The 16,549-nt window shown below is 41.2% G+C and overlaps 2 protein-coding genes across 4 annotated transcripts; both read right to left on the bottom strand.

Annotated features, from left to right (window-relative positions):
- Positions 1-805: 805 nt before the first annotated feature.
- LOC118774998 (noggin-2-like) lies at positions 806-1,692 on the bottom strand. Its single transcript, XM_036524704.1, has 3 exons — positions 1,689-1,692; positions 1,326-1,596; positions 806-1,265 (listed from the first exon to the last, which is right to left on the bottom strand). The coding sequence occupies exons 1-3, from the start codon at positions 1,690-1,692 to the stop codon at positions 806-808; spliced, it is 735 nt and encodes a 244-aa protein (XP_036380597.1).
- A 1,069-nt stretch (positions 1,693-2,761) lies between these two features.
- On the bottom strand, positions 2,762-10,219 carry LOC118777705 (target of Myb protein 1-like). 3 transcript variants are annotated; one of them, XM_036528820.1, is made up of 15 exons: positions 10,078-10,219; positions 8,198-8,282; positions 7,880-7,958; positions 7,581-7,730; positions 6,899-7,039; positions 6,638-6,769; positions 6,333-6,449; positions 6,087-6,220; positions 5,915-5,954; positions 5,649-5,793; positions 5,484-5,556; positions 5,278-5,353; positions 4,336-4,395; positions 3,753-3,792; positions 2,762-3,568 (listed from the first exon to the last, which is right to left on the bottom strand). In XM_036528820.1, exons 1-15 carry the CDS (start codon positions 10,127-10,129, stop codon positions 3,426-3,428), a joined length of 1,467 nt encoding a protein of 488 aa, XP_036384713.1. In that variant the 5' UTR covers positions 10,130-10,219; the 3' UTR covers positions 2,762-3,425. The 3 variants fall into 3 exon arrangements, with proteins under 3 accessions (XP_036384713.1, XP_036384722.1, XP_036384729.1); XM_036528829.1 differs by having other exon boundaries at positions 6,905-7,039; XM_036528836.1 differs by lacking the exon at positions 6,899-7,039.
- Between the last annotated feature and the right edge of the window lie 6,330 nt (positions 10,220-16,549).

Genomic DNA, 16,549 nt, shown 5'->3' with positions numbered 1-16,549 from the left:
TAAAAAGGGGTAAACCTGTGACCTTGTGTGCCTGTGGAACAGAATGATAAGCAGTTATGTGATGTCTGTCCATGTTGATTATAAACAGAAGAGAGGAAGGTATAGGAGAGAGAGAGAGAGAGAGAGAGAGAGAGAGAGAGAGAGAGAGACGTGGCTGTCACTGATTTGTGTGTGTGTGTGTGTGTGTGTGTGTGTGTGTGTGTGTGTGTGTGTTTGGGGATCACACCTCTCTAGGAATTGCTTGGTTACAATGGATTATTGCTTTTTCTTGAGGAACACAGCATGGTGTTCTGGTTAATTTCCCACTGCCCAATAGATACTTGTATGTGTATATGAAGTCTAATTCTTAATATATAAAACCAATCACAACATTTTAAGTTTTAGGATTTGAACTGAAAGGGGAAACAGGTGAAATTAATTATCAATTTATTGTGTAAAACAATCGGTACGACCTTAATATACTTTGTCATTCATCACAAAAAATAATTTGATGTGTATTACATTAAGGAAAAACTGTGTCTATGCAGCTATTACTACAAAACAGAAGACATAAACAAAAATTAATATAATACAAAACAGCATTATTGTCACTATTTTTGCTGTTGCCACTGCATTTGATTCGTCAGAAAACACCGATTGCCTCATTTGACAGCTGTCATTTTGAATCAATAAAATTAGCAAATACAAATCAGACACATGTCAGTCGATAACAGATCATTTTAATCGGTTACCAAAATCATTAGCTTTACCGAATCTGTGGCACCTATGTGACCGACGCTCTACTGTAGTGCCTAAATATAGTTAGCTATTTGCAAGAGCATTTACAAGCAGTGACTACAGGATAGGGTACCTGTCGCCAAATACATCGTTTCACTGAAACACCTGTTCCTGGACCAGCCAACCCTCCGTCAGTTACCCTTCCCGGTCCCTCCTCGCCGCCCCAACAGTGCCAAGCCAAGATTTTAATGTGCGTTACTTGCGCCCTTCGACAGGACATCCCGCTGGGGAAAGAACAGCTCTGTGAACCCCCGATTTGCTCGCAGTCCGTGTGTCTTAACCACCGGGGCCAGAAAACGGGACCCAAATCTACCCACTGGTAGCTTAACTCACAAGTGGCCGAGCGGACTAGCCATGCCCGAATCAACCTGGTAGCATCATCGGGAAACAAACTTAAATCCAAGTCCTCGGCTTCTTTTTCCAACTTTCGCTGGTAACGCGCTGCGCCCTCTGTTAGCTCCGGAGATGCGCTTAAGTCGAAACCTTTGCTGCTTCTCACGGAACCAGGTAACGCTGATGCTTTGACTTTGCTGCGGAATACCGCTTGCTCAGATTCTCCATCTTCTATCTCTGACTCAGACGGACGTTCGACTGACATCCAGAAAGGGTCAAAAGACGAGCCCAGTATTCGGAAGAGCCGGGCAGGACGCAGATCCTTCGGTTTGGGAGAGTAGTGGTAGTCTTCCTCGTTTATGGAGAGTGAGTAGGGTCGCACCGGAAGCAAGGAAGAGAGAGAATGGGGTCTGGACCGGAGAAAGGCTAAATCTGACTCAATGTCTGTTCTTCCAGTCTCGATGTTGGTCTTGTACTGTCTTGGTGCTGTCGAAAGACAGTTAACGGACAGATTGGTAAAAATACAAAGAAATGTCCAAAAGAGCACAGCACAGGTGTTCCCAGCCAAATATACGAACCCATTCATCCTGAACTGTCAGGTAATTAAATGTATGACGCGAAAAAATTGATAATCACCCAAAATTTAAGTTATAGTACATTCGTCTTTCTCTTTTTAAAACTTAATAATCTGTTGTCAGTGTTCCATCCATTACAGTTCCTTCCTCCGCTAATTGTAATTTTAAATCAGCAAAGTAAACTTTTCTTGCTTGGTAAAAAATCTTTTTCTCTGTAATTCCAATACAGCCTTCTCCCTGCAATGTCTGCTTGGTTCTGACTCTCCTTCCTTTTGTCCGTTTCTGGTTGTTTTGGGGTCTCTATGTACCCAGTGTATCAGTTCAGACATCCTTGAACACAAATACAATAACATAGAGTTGACTACCATATCAACCAAATAGCAGTGAAAGTATCAACTATGACTGGAAGAGCCAATACAACCACTCTCACATTCTCTGGTCAAGGATTTGCTGTTTACTGCAAACTGATGGCAGGTTACATACATATATTTCAAAGTAGATCAGGGAAAGGACAGAGCAATAGCTTGAGAGACGGAGATGTAGAGGCACAGAACTCCAGTACATGAGCATGCTGACCTTAAATACCAATGCCACTGACATTCCTCTACACTCTTTCTTTTGTCTAGTAACCCCACAGCATGTCACCTTGTCCTGACATGCAATGAAGGAACCCTGGTCAGAGGATAATGGCAAAAGCTCCGGGTGGATCTTTTTATCCCCAGTGGATAATTAATTCTGATTAATCTCCTCTCCCACGAGCACTGCTTGGTTATTAAGGCACTCTCTACACGTTCAGTGGATGCTCAGGAGAGTAGCACAGACAGGTACTTGCAAGAAAGAATACACAGCCTTTTCCAGCATGCATGCACCACAGACACAAACAGAGGCAAAAAGGTAAAATAAATGTGTAAATAAAAGCAGAAAATCAAGGTCATGCCCCTTTTATTAATAGTTACAATATGATTTTTATGGCAATTGTAATGCTACTGCATAGCATATCAAATAAACTTTGATCCTTCATACCATAAGCATAATAGAATTAACACATTTTAGTGCATATCAATAAACAAGGCTGCATTTTCATCTTAAAGTGATTCATTTGTTTTGACATATTTCTCATGCACTTTTCTATGGCATTGGCACAATGCTCCTTACGTAAACGTAGCAGATGATTTACCTTTTCTTCTCAGTTTGACTACCTGGTGACTGCACTGTTTTGTACTGTAATGTATTGACTGTACTGTTTTTCTCCCTACACTGTAACATTTATCTCAGTCTTTCAACACTGGATGCCCTCTAATAATTGACAGTGGAATAACAGCTTGATGTGACATCTTGGTCTGAAATGGACCCATGATATAATGGATTGTGTTCTGTTATGTGAATGTTGTAGAGTATAAGTCCAGTATGTGAATACAGAACAGTGTATACATGTCATCAACAGTGTAACAGCTGTCCACCATGTCCACCACAGTCCATCCATTCTTGTCATAAAGCAATGACAAATCACACAAACCTTACAGAATATCTTCAGTCAGAATAGTTTTGCATAGTTATACAATTTTAAGTAAAAAACCGCAGCTATCAGTATACATAAAAAATAAACCAACAATGTCATGATGTGCAACTGTGTGTGCTTGTGTGTAGCTGTACTCCACAAATCAATTGAAATTCTTGGTTTCTGTGTCAGCCCATCAGTCCATTGATATACCAGTCACTCAGTTTCCATCCAGCACTCTCCTAAAGTGTAAATAGTTGGTCATGTGACCTCTCATGTTGCAGGGTGGCCTGTGGCAGAGAGCGGGTTGGTACAAAGGTTGGGTCTGCCTGGCTGGATGACTGGTCCGAAACCTTCACTCTCTCCTCTAAAAACTTGTCAAACTCTTGAATAAAAAAAGAAAGAAGGATTTAATAATGTAGGTCCAGTACATGTTAAGGGACTTGTACAATTTGAGGATAAGAAAGTGAGGAAATGTTAAACATTGTAATGCAAACACATGGAACAGGAAAAGACAGAGTTGACAATGGAGACAGACAGATTAGAATTATGACAATAATATGACTCACCCTCACTGGTTACCCCCTCCTTGTCTGTAGATCCAATGTCCTGCAAAATATTGCAATTACATTACAAATAAATTTCTTTTGGTAAGTACCACAATAGTTACCATAAATGTCTAATAAAGCACAAGCATTTGGTTTTAAAAGTCGGTAAAAAGGCTATAGAGCACTTAAGAGTACTCAACAGATGAAATAACTAAGTACACAGAAGCAGACACTCTTATTCAGAGCGATTTAGTTTGCTTGCAAATCATCTATTTATGCAGTTGGATATTTCATGAAGCAATTCAGGTTAGGTGCTGCAGTGCACCACCTGGGGTCAAACCAGCTACTTTTAGCTTACAAGCCCTGATCCTTGACTACTACATCACACTGCTGCCCCATAGTAATAACCAATCATTAGTTTATGCAGGTAATGGATAAAATGCATAAAGCATACACATGGGTACTGGAACAGAAGAGAAAGGCTATAGAGTAGGAAAAAATGTGTTGCACAGGTTTGGAAAACAAAATGAAACAGTGTGATCACGATTGGAGAAAGGGAAAGGAATGCCATCACAGGTTGGAAAGCCATCAAGCAGCCCCTTACCACTTCTCCAGAGAGCCACTTTTCAATGTCATCCATTGTCGTGGGCTGAGCGGCGGGGATCTGAGAAGACAGGTACACAGAGGAGAGAGTTACATCTTCATCCAGCAGTTTTGAACAACGCAAGAACATCAACAAAGAGGGAGAGACCAAAAAAAGTCCCTCCACTTCCAAACGTATTTAGATAAGTACTCACCAGTCACATCACCCAACCTGAAGTGGCAGGCACCCCAGTACTTTACTCCAGATCAATATATACACAACATGTATACATATAACAGTATTTCAGAGTTTCCTAACAGTATGATCTAATGAACAGTGTCCTATTGAGCAAAACTAAATCACAGGAACCAGAGTACAGCACAGGTCAAGAAAAACATGAGTGCAGATACATTTCATTATATTATGTTATTGGCATTTAACAGATGCTCTTATCCAGAGTGACTTACATCAGTTACAGTTTTTTGCAATGTTATCCATTTATACAGCTGGATATTTAGTGAGACAACTGTGGGTTAAGTAACCTTGCCTTGCCCAAGGGTACAGCAGCAGTACCCCAGCAGGGAATGGAACCAGCAACCTTTCGGTTACAAGTCCTGCTCCTTAACCAGCATGCTACACTGCCATCCATTTCAGCTCTAGATAACAGGATCCACCCTTCTCTTTGTTAAAAATCTAATACAGGGCGAGGAGCTAAGATCATCAAGGGGATTCTGGACTATCACCCTTGAAACATAAAGACATAATTTATTCATAGTCAGTCAGAGGGACTGTCAGAAGTTAATTACGGACACGTACAGCCACAAAGAAGAAAATGTGCTCACTCACTGCCAACAGACAGGCAAACTGCTGGAATTGGATCTGTATGAAAACCTGAGGCACAGAATTATCCTAACAGTCACAGCAAGAAATTTAGCCTCATATAAATACTGAGGTAGTACTGACCGCTCCGGTGACCTGCAGTCGTGTATCCAAAGCTCCGGCCAGGCCCTCCACGGCACCTGGATCTTCATATCGTACACTGTAACACACACACACACAAATATGTACACATGGGTGTACGTTAAAGAAGAGTGACTTGCACAGACAGATGTGTAGTTGCATTGAAACAACTCCTGTACTTTGAACGGCTAACAGTGAAGCCACCCCACCTCTTTCTTTGTTCAGCAAGAGAGCTGCCTCTTGTCTGAGCGAACATGTCAAACTCTTCATCACCCCCTGCACCTGAGACAGAAATTGAGAAAACAGGCTTATAATACATTGACAAGCTGGACTGGACACTCTACTGAGGGAAAGAAAGAGATACAGCTACTTACTGAGGTTGGCCCTCTCACTGGACAAAGAACTGACAGCTGATTGGCTGATGGGTTGATGAGCAGGAGTGGCTGTTTGGGCTGGCTGATTGAGAGCTGAGGGTTCAGGGGTGAGGTCTATGAGATTCGCAGAAGTCATGTTGGGAGTCTGACAGAAAGACACACAGAGAGGTTAACACACACATAACACACGTGCCAGTGTGTATTATTGTTGTGGTGCAACAAAGACAAAAACAGTGCATGAAATGAAAAATGAACTGGCTCTTCACCTGCTCAGCCGCATTCAGCGCACTGCAGAGTCTCTCAAACCTGGGGAGCAAGAGAGAAGCAAGGAGAGAGGAAGCGCGCTTGAGTGCCACAACACGACCGAACGGTCGCGCAGATGTGCCTGTGCGCTAACAGAGGCACGTGATACGATTGAGCGGTTGTGCAGATGGGTACCTGTGGTAACGGATGAAGTTGTTGTTGAGATCATCATTTACGACCAGCAGCTCCCCTATCAACGTCTCCTCAGTCAGGTTGGGGATCAGCTCCACCACCCTCTCCTGCATGCTCCTACACACGGTGTACAACTGCTACTGGCACACACACACACACACACACACACACACAAGGGAAGTCAGACACAGGACATGTGCATTCTCTGACTAACTGTACACAGTGGTGTACTGAGGGAATGAGTCAGACCTGCAGTAGCTCTGCGTCAGACTGTTGGGCGTGGCCTGGAGTCAGCTCGTTCAGCATCTCCGACATCACAGTCAGATTCCCTCGCACTACATCCAGTTCGGCTCTCAGCTTCTGCGCCTGATCCAGAAATCAGTTACCATTAATACTCATTCACAACTGAAAAGAAGCCCAAGCAAATGGCATTATGAAATCTAAATATGGTAGCACCATCACTACAAGCATCCTGTGTGGGACGTGCTCACGCATGGGGAAAAATTAAAAGTGGTAACAACTTCACATTAGCGTTAAGCCTTTTTCCCTGTTACCTGTTCGGGTGTAATGGTGAGGGGTCCCGTAATGCTCTGTGGCAATACAGGAAGCTGGGTCGGTGCAGGGGCAGTGGTGCGTGTTGAGGGCGGGGTCGACACACTGACAGATGACTCGCTATCCGGCACACTCTGAGAAAGACAGCAGAGTGAACAGGCTGTACTCCGGCACAACATGCAACAATACTAGAAGTGAGATACTAGAAGAATGTGAGGTACACTAAGCATGTACATCACAGTGGAAATAACAAACAGATTCACATAGACCCTATGAGGAGTGTGGATGGGGGAAAGTGCATCCAGGTCAGTCATGGGGAATTCCAGCCCCCTCCTCTTGAGGTCCTCGTACACAGAGACGACACCTGACAGGGAGGGGGAGCTGCGAAACGCATCTGCCCACGCCTGCAGACACAGGGAGACATGCATGCCTCTGTATGCATGGATATGCGTGCAGATGTGATTACAGCACATGCATGAGAATCCATGACATTTTAAAGAATGGAGAAGAAAAGAAAGAGAATGAGAGGGAGGGAGAAAGAGAGTGAGAGAGCAGAACTGTCACATCCTCTCTTCATTACAGCTCTTGATTACAAAGTTATGCTCTTTCTGTCCTGGTTGGTGAGAAGTGAAAAAAGCAATACGCTGACAAATTCTTTTCACAGAATGCAGTAAGCCTTTTATGTACAAAACATCAAGGATCAAGGAAGCCACTCAATATTGATGGGATTTCTTCTAGCCCAGTTTTTCTTGGCTCATCAGCACACATATACTGACTGACTGGCATGTCTACCAGAAAAGAGAAAAAACAATGACTGCAATGCATTACAAAATGCATCAAAACAAATGAATATCTGTAGGAAGCAAATTACTCCAAACACATAGTTACAGGGTCATTCTAATATGAACATCAGAGTGATACACTCACCAAAACAGCACAACGCACCTGTATGAGGCTCAACACCCTGTCATGCAGGACCATTGGGGGGTTGTTTTTGGGCAAGATGGCTCTGACCAGAACCCCCTCCACAAACTCTCGGGTTGACACTAAAACATGGAACCTGTGTCCACAGTTCTTCACACATGCCTCCAGTACCTTCAACACAAGAGAGAAGACAGTTTGTACACGGTTTAAACAGGGTACAGTTTCTATAATCAATGGCTGTAAAATCCACTACCTTAACACTGTACATCAAAAATCAGAGGCAGGAGACATGGAACACCAGGCAGAAAGGTGAAACTCACAGTCAGTGCCAGCATGACTTCTCTGAAATTCTTGTTCCCCACAATCCTCTTCTTTATTGCTCTGACTGCATCTTTAGGTCTGAAATAAAAGTTATAACAAAATGCTTACCATGAGAACATCAAAAGGACCTGGCCACAATAACTCATGCGATAATATATGACAACAATTCACTCAAACACCAGAAAACAGCTACAGTTCCCATGCTGTAACTAACGAAATGTACTTGGAAAGAGAATCAGTAACAGTTTAAAATAATTCTAGCTGTAATGTTAATAAAGCAAGAATACACAAATAAGTGTTTTCTAAAAACGTCATACCCCTCGTCTGTCTCATTGATGATGTCACAGATCTCCATGTTGAGTCCCCAGTCCTCTCCCTGCAGAGTGGAGCTGGTAGCATGTTCTAATGACAAGGGGAAATGTGTGAAACACTCATCTTACTGAACTTCTCTGTCAAGGATATGTGTTAATGTCAATCTCAGCATACGTTTGTGATCTCAGCACTACATTCACCACTGACTGCTCATTCGTGTGTGGTTAGTGGTGTCCTGTTTGCGCAACTTTGCGTGCCGCTTTTTACCTTTGCGTTACCTTCATGTAACTATGTGGTTTCCATGAGCATGCTACTGCAAAATGTACAATGTACTGCAAAAGTATGAACAGTGCTAGGCTGTGATGTCTCCCTCTCTCTGCAGTGCTCAGTGATAGCCAGCCACCGGTTTTGTTCGCAAAGTTAAATGTCAGGGCTGTTGGGACATCACGGAGCAACGGAGGAAAATAATACCAATCTGATCGAAGGAAATGCATCCCTTTTTTCATAATACAGAAGTCAGACAACCGCCATGATTACAATTTCAAAAGCTGTTAGAACATCTGTTTATGTATGCAAACACACAGTCCTTGCCAGTGAATAAATAAACGCTAGTGTGTCGTTTTTGTCTTGTTCTGTGCTTTGAAAACACGAGGAGCCTATGAGAGTATGCGAATTAGATAAACTACTCATTTTCGGTGATTGAACATTTCCAAATCCCTCGATTTGCCGTATTGCTTCCTATGGTCGTTTCAGACTTCATATATCGCCCTCTCTCGTTTCAATGTAAGCACTTCAATGTGCGCCTACTATGTTCGTATTCACACGGCTTAATCCCCTCCATCTCCCTCCCTCCCGCTACTTCATGTGACTGTCAGCTGCTTCTGCACACTGTCTGAAGCGGTTCAAACATTTCTCACATTGATCTGAAGGAGAGGGTGGATGGAGGGGAGGGGAGGGGGGGAGATTACTAGCGCACCAGAGGCACGTAGCTAACGACAGCAACTCTTGTAATTTGATCGCCCATAGATCCTGTCACTGAAAAATCAATTCTCATTCCGAAGCATCACGTTGTTTTTCTCTCTTAGCGCGTAAGTGAAATCATTGCAATTAAAGAACCTCAAAAGGCATTTCAGCAAAATTATTTCCCAGCCTTCCACTGTAAACGTTAGCTGATTCGTTACCCTTTGATCCTTCGCTGGCTTGCTTGAGTAGCTAGCTGGTAGGCTACTTAGTTGGCTACCTAATTCCTACTGATTCATTCCAATTTAAAAGAGCTCTACCATAGCTGGACTGTGGGGCTTATGAGGATATATATCTTGAGAAACCTACTCATCAAAGCAACTTTCTATACTTCCTTTTTAACGACGATTGATATGAGATTGATACTGAAATTGATATGAAACTTAAATGTACATTTTTAAATGCTCCACAAATACTTCATAAAATGAGGAAGTTAAGACTAACAGAAACTGGACTCTTATAAACCCTGCCCACCACTTCTCTAATTTGTGTGTGCCATTCGACACAGTGCCTGTCACATTCGGCAATTTAGCAAATCAAAGAAAGGATCACTGTAATCCAAACCGGCCTCTACCGTCTTATTGGCCAAAGAAGGTATCGGTCAGAGAGTAAGTCTTCCGTAAACCATCAATAACTTTGGCTAACATAACTGATTCAAACCTCCATCTTCACCTATTTCCTCTTTAATGATTACTATTTTCTTTTCGACTGTCATCTAACACTATCTTGCTTTCATATGTTGTACTGAGTTAGCTAACGTTACTCCTGCAGTTTAACATGCATAACAAAAAACGAAGTTAGAAAGCCAGCACAGCACCTAGGCAAACTCTGTTCGATCATGTATTCAGTTCATTTAAAACAATACCTATTCGCTGTCCGACCGGGGTGGAGAACGGGCTTCCTATGAGAAAGTCCATTTTTTCGAGATTTCAGCAGTCTTTTGGTCAGTCTTCTTTTTTCTAATCCCCTACTCCCCACTCACTTCACCGCTTTCCGTCCGGGGAGCCAGAACGCGCACTGAGTCTCCTCTGTGGGCGCGCGATCACGTGAAATTCAAGAGCCTGGAGAAATGGTTAGCGGAAAACCCGCTAGTTGGTGAGGTAGCTGTCTAGCTAGATAGCGGTTTGGTATGCGGTGGATGTGGTCGTTCTATAATTTAATTACGATTACCCCTGCAATGTTTTAAATGTTGTAATCTATTGTAGACTTTACGTGATGTCTGAGAAACAATTTGGCCACACATTTTACTAACTACCTCGAAATCTTAAACTTGAATTTTACCAGACGAAATATTTATGGTGACAGTCTACCATTTAACCCAAACTGTCTTAAACTATTATCTTAATCTACTGCGTTAAACTCCTAAACTTAAACTTATATTAGTGATTTTAGATATCACTCGGAACGCAAAGGAATCCCATCCACTCAGTTTACATGGACACCAGGTAACAAAATCCTGAGATGTAGAGAGCCAAAACCACAGAGGTAAAAGTCAGAAAATAAAACTGGACAATTCTAACTTTTCACTCAATGTTGTTAAGCGCATGTTAGGATACTACATAGCAGCTACATTGTAACACTAACAGTGTATTAGTTGCCAAAAACTAATAATGTCAACAATACTGGATGATAGTTGAACATATGAATTTAAAATTATAAACTTATGATGTATTCTTTATTGTGCTTTGGTAAAATTCCCTTGCTTGTCTGCCTTCCTGTCATTCATTATATTCTAACTTTTTCATCTATAATAGATATTGCAGATTTTCCCCCTCTGCCACCACTAGGTGGAGTGGATGTTATGTCTTTGCCCATCTTAGCTCCAGTTTGTCTAGAAAGTTGATACCTTTGGATTGAATTTAGTCAGCTAACTGCTACAGGGACAAGGAAGACATTTTTTTTATATGTAGACTGGTACAGCTACAGAAAATATATGCCACATTGTATCTCTTTTGCATGTTGTTTTGTGATCACTTATCATCATCCTTACATTCCCTGACATGCTCATCACTGAAAATTACGTGCCACATTTTACACTGAACACAACTGTACTTGACATTTACATGTGAACAATTGAATAAACTTATCTCAAACCACAACTTTTCCTTATATCCAGACTGATTCCTCCTCCTCAGACCAGAAGGGTGCTTTTCCCAGGGCTACAGCAGTGGTGCCCTAGTGGGGGATTTAACTAGCAACCTTTTGGTTACAAGCTCTCCTCCTTACTATTGTGCCACACTGCTGCCCCTTTGTCAGGCTTTTTATGTCATTTTTGCATGTTATTCTTGTTATATTGTTGTTAAGCGTGTTATGTACATAATGTATGTCATGCTTTAATGCCACAGTTCAAGTGGTGTAGGAGAAAATGTGATTCAGCATATCCATTGCCACTAAGTTCTTCGCATTTACATATGCACCTAGAATTAGAAGGTAACAAGAATAACTGTCCTAACTATCAATTCTGTGGCATATGTGAACATCAAACAACAGTAGGTGGAAATGTATCACTTCATTATGTGACTGTAGCACTCCCCTATAAAGTTTGAAAGGCAGATTTACAGAGCTATTGATCTTGTACACAGATCTGAAGTTTAAGGATGCATGTAAGTTCACCCTCAAGCCCTCAAGCCCTCTGTGAGGACTGTGATTCCTTCTCTGTCAGAAATTAGGGTGGCTGAGGGAATGAGGGGTGAAGGGGTCATTAAAATCACATCTACTTTAAGATCATCACCAGCCATGTACAGCCTATATGAACAGTTTTCTTGTAAATGCATTAAAATGGTGGGCTGGGAGTGTAATTAGATTCTCAATTTGCCTTGTGTGTGTGTGTGTGTGGGGGGGGGGGGCATTGTGCCACCACAGGGCCAGCTTCTGACATATAGAGCCCCTTCCTCAAACACAGATGAGAAAGAGGTGAGGGCTCAATGCCTACCCACATATACAGTGTGTACATACATGTATACCACCTCAGCAATGACAGTGGAGATAATGATAACAGAGTCTCACTAAACCCATCTGAAACCACCTTTTGATATGAGCTTGCCTTCCATACTTTGATCTGCTTGAAACCTTGGTTTGGTGCTCACACATGTCACATAATCTGAAGGTGGGGCAGTAATCGTGGCTCTACTCCAATTCTAGGTGCATAATGTGAACATACTGTAAGGCTCAGTAGTCTATTTTGTCAGTCATTCCTGACAACATGTGGTTAGTATAGTAGTCAGCGTCAGTGTCACCCATTTTGTCTAGTGTCCTCATGTTGCAAATTATCAGTCTCGGACTGTTCATCTTCTGCACTCACCTCACTCATCATCCTCTGCTTCTTGCTCTGAGAGTTTGGGAGAAGATGAAAGAGGATACAACAGCATATGCAGCATGATTGACAGAATTATGCAGGGGATTTATATTCACTTACTTTAATATGTTTCCTAATCCAAGCTACCTTCATGTCATTCATTTTCATCCAATGCTGTAAACTGCATAGTTTGACAATTCGGTGATGTAGTGGGTTTACAGTCTTCAGCTAAATGCCAGGTAAATTTAACTGCAGGTAAAGCTTTTAGTGCTTCAAGTATTTAACCATAGCTTGAACTGTCATAATATAAACATATGGCCACTGTAGTGGGTTTTGGTAACAGTCTGAATAAAAATACACCTCTTGAAGCTGTACTCACTGGCCTGGTCGATAGGGTTCATAAACTTCCAGTTTTTGGGTAACAAAGCAAAGCGTCATCCCATGGTGTTGTGTTTCTTTCATCCTGTGAAAAACAGAAACAGAAATAATAGGCTGACACACTAATCACTTAGAAACATAACTCAAATCAATATAGCAAAAGATTAGGGTGCTGAATTACCCAAAGATTGAAGTCTACAACAAGCAATATCAAAACCTAAAAGTGTACAGTCTCCTGCAGTAGTTGTCAGATCCATACACCTTAACAGGGGGTAAGACTGTCATGATTGCATTCAGAAATAGCATACTACCCTCCTGTAGATGAGAGATGAGGCAGAGACCTTCCTAATGTTAAATGGATAGTTTAGTTCTCTGTTTAAATATTTATTTTCCACAGGCTTCGACTTCCACTTCCAGCCACTGAAATATTGAGCTTAGTTCACAAGTTGCTAGCTACCTTTTCTGCTGTACCTGGAAATGGGTTGATAAAGTGTGACTTCACTTTCTTGCTGCTTCTATGGATATGCCTTTTATTCATATTAACCACTGATTGTCATACAGATGGGGAAAGCCCTGGGGATCACTTTTAGATGGTGGGCATCCAACCACAAGATGCACATAAAACCATATACGTGCTATAAAACTCTATACAGTAAATCATTCATCTTTATGATTTCTTTTTCAATGTGAAAAAAATAATATAAATAATTATAATAAAAATAAAAATATTATAATTATAAAATATTATAATTAAAAATATCAGTTATTGATTAATGAAGTAGCTTATAGTTACATTACAATTACAGGCATGTAGTTCTGCCTGCACAGGATTGTTATCTGATTTCTGGCCTGCAAAAATGAAAAAAAAAAAAAAACATAATTTTATTTTTTGTTTGTTTGCTTTTGTTTTTTGAGGGGAGATCAGAGTGACATTAACCATTATTGTACATTTAGATATCCTGTGTGGACATCTTAAGAAAACATGATATTGGTAATGGATGTGCGTATAACCTGGAGGCCTCCATTTAATCAAATGTCAGCTTTACAGTATAATTGGAAGATCAACCCTCTGATATTTGTCTGTCTGTCTTCAATACAATTTATCATTGCTTTCATGGGCATGCCCTACCTCAAAGTTTTATCTACATGGGTAGGACAAGTTGCAAGGTCTCCTTTTACACAGTAGACAACAAACATCCTATTTAACATAATTGGCCAGTCAAAGAGTGCCTTTAGGGTATGAAGGAAACCCCAACTTGCCCAAAGTAGTGTAGTCTGCACGTTTTCTTCACGTGCCACCCCTCTATTTTTTGGTCTGGGTGTAATGTTAATCTATGGGAGTATCCCATGTGGTTTGTATGGTGTGGCTAGTCCTTACCCTACAATCCTTTATTTTTATGTGAGATATGTCATGGCAATGTGTGACTGTATCAATGGAAATAAGGACACGAGACACAGAATGCACAAAAATGATATTTCAAAAAAAGGGGTACTTTATTATTGCAGCACAAAAGATTATGATGACACACCGTCTAATAAAAAGCACCACGAACAGATAAAGGTGAATACAACACAACCAATCAATACATCAGCAAATAAAATGCATGTTTTTTTTTTTGTACATGACCAGTTTTCTTGTTAGTATTTTCAAGCAGCATTTCTCCCACTTCTTCCCTCATTTTCAAGGGGACATTCTTGAAAAAGGATGGCATCTGGTTTACAGAGAGTAGAGGGCAGGTGGGAAATTTGAAAACAGCAATAATAACAATAAAATGACTGGCTTCCTTCATGAAGTGAAAGAGCGTGTTTCACTTATTGGCCCAGTAGAATGATCATTTCATGACCACGTCCATAGTTGTAGTGGGCAGACAAGGAAGAGGTAAAGCGAAGGTTTAGCGAGGTTGACCGACCCTCCTTTTAAAGATATGACAGAGGATCAGTACTCTCTGCTATTGTGATTGTTCCTTGAAGGAACACTGTTAAGGTATAGAACAGCAAGTATGTGCAAGTCTGTACAGTATCTTGAAAGTGGCTTGTTTGAGAGTTGGTATCTAGAAGGTCACCGGTCTGTAGTATGCAGTATAAGCAGCGACAATCTGTCTCAATCTTATGCTGACAAGCCGGATTCACCACACAGACCTCTTGCAAACTGCAAGAGAGAGAGAGAGAGAGTGTAATGCATTATATTCACATTCATAAAACATAACAGAACTTTAGATATTTAGAAACACAATAGATTCGCATATCCTTGCATATTTCATGCATTCAGATGCTGATATGCATATTGAGTACTAACTCATTCATTCATGAATAAATTCCTTTATTAGTTGATTAATTAATTAAGGAATAAAAGCATCATACTTTTGTGTATGTTAAAAGGTCTTCAATTTGAGACAAAGGTATTGATCCTATCCTTATCCTATCAGGCAACTGCAAGTAATGCAAATTATATTATATGAAAATAGGATGATGCATTCTGTAAGCTAAAGCAGGAAAACCAGTCACAGATCTCTTATAAACCAGTCTCTTCTTTTCTAAACTGAACACAGTCAGTAGTGGTGAGTGCTTTAGCAGTATTAAATTGTTGTTTTGCAAGTATAAGAGGAGGTATAGCAGGTAAAGGAGGATGTATGGCAAGTAGAGGAATATAAGTGGAGGTATAGGAGGAGGTGTAGCAGGTAAAGAAGGAGTTATAGCAGGTATCTGTACCTGTCTAGCTGAGTGGGGTCAGGTTTGCAAGGGAGGCTCTCTTCTTTCTCATGAGTGCATAGGTCAGGTCTCTCTTCATAATTACCTCTGAGGGACAATAGCACACGGCACAACATTCAAAAAGGCGTGACACAAGTTGCCTGGGCAGCCACTTGTTCAATGGCTTCACTTTTCTCTCTGAACGTTTTATATACACACAGCCTGCCTAGTGTACTCATTGCACATATACAAACTCTCTACATCTGCAGATCTGCAAACACTTTTTCATGAACCCTCACTTAAACGCAGATGCCACAAATTCAAAATCAAACATGCAAGTACATGGGAAGATGCACAGATGATTATCTCTTTATAAATGTCTTTATGTATTTATAAAGACTGTTAAAAACATATCTATAAAAACCTCTTGACAGCAGCATTACACTCACAGATATAGTATACAGAGATACACATACAATACAAATTATGATTAAGCGACTGTTTTCTTCCTGGCAATGACATTGACAGTAACAAGAAAACACAGAGATCTCTTACCCTCAGCACTGGTGGAGTCAGATGAGGCAGAGGACGAATCTGAGGCAGAATCAGAATCAGAGGCAGAGGAAGAGGCAGAGTCTGAGTCAGAATCAGAGGCAGAGGAGGAAGCTGAGTCAGAGGCAGAGGAGGAGGATGAATCGGATACAGCAGCATCTGCAGCATCTGCAGCTTCTGTGGAGGGGGCGGGGTCAGCTACATCTGTGCATAAGAGACAACAACAATAACAGGTGGGTTTTAACTCATGGCAAAAGACAATTTATTAAGGCAGTGTCTTTACTCTAACAATTTCTTGCATATCTGCAAAGTGATAAAAATTTGTGGACGCCAAGACATTTTTGCAGTCTTTCCCTCTTACCTCCAGTAGACAGACAGACAGACGCCACAGCACAAAGGACAAGGATAGTGAAAGTCTTCATCT

This window comes from Megalops cyprinoides, chromosome 1 (assembly GCF_013368585.1).
Source record: "Megalops cyprinoides isolate fMegCyp1 chromosome 1, fMegCyp1.pri, whole genome shotgun sequence".
Taxonomy (NCBI): Eukaryota; Metazoa; Chordata; class Actinopteri; order Elopiformes; family Megalopidae; genus Megalops; species Megalops cyprinoides.
This window is presented reverse-complemented; position numbering and strand designations above follow the sequence as displayed.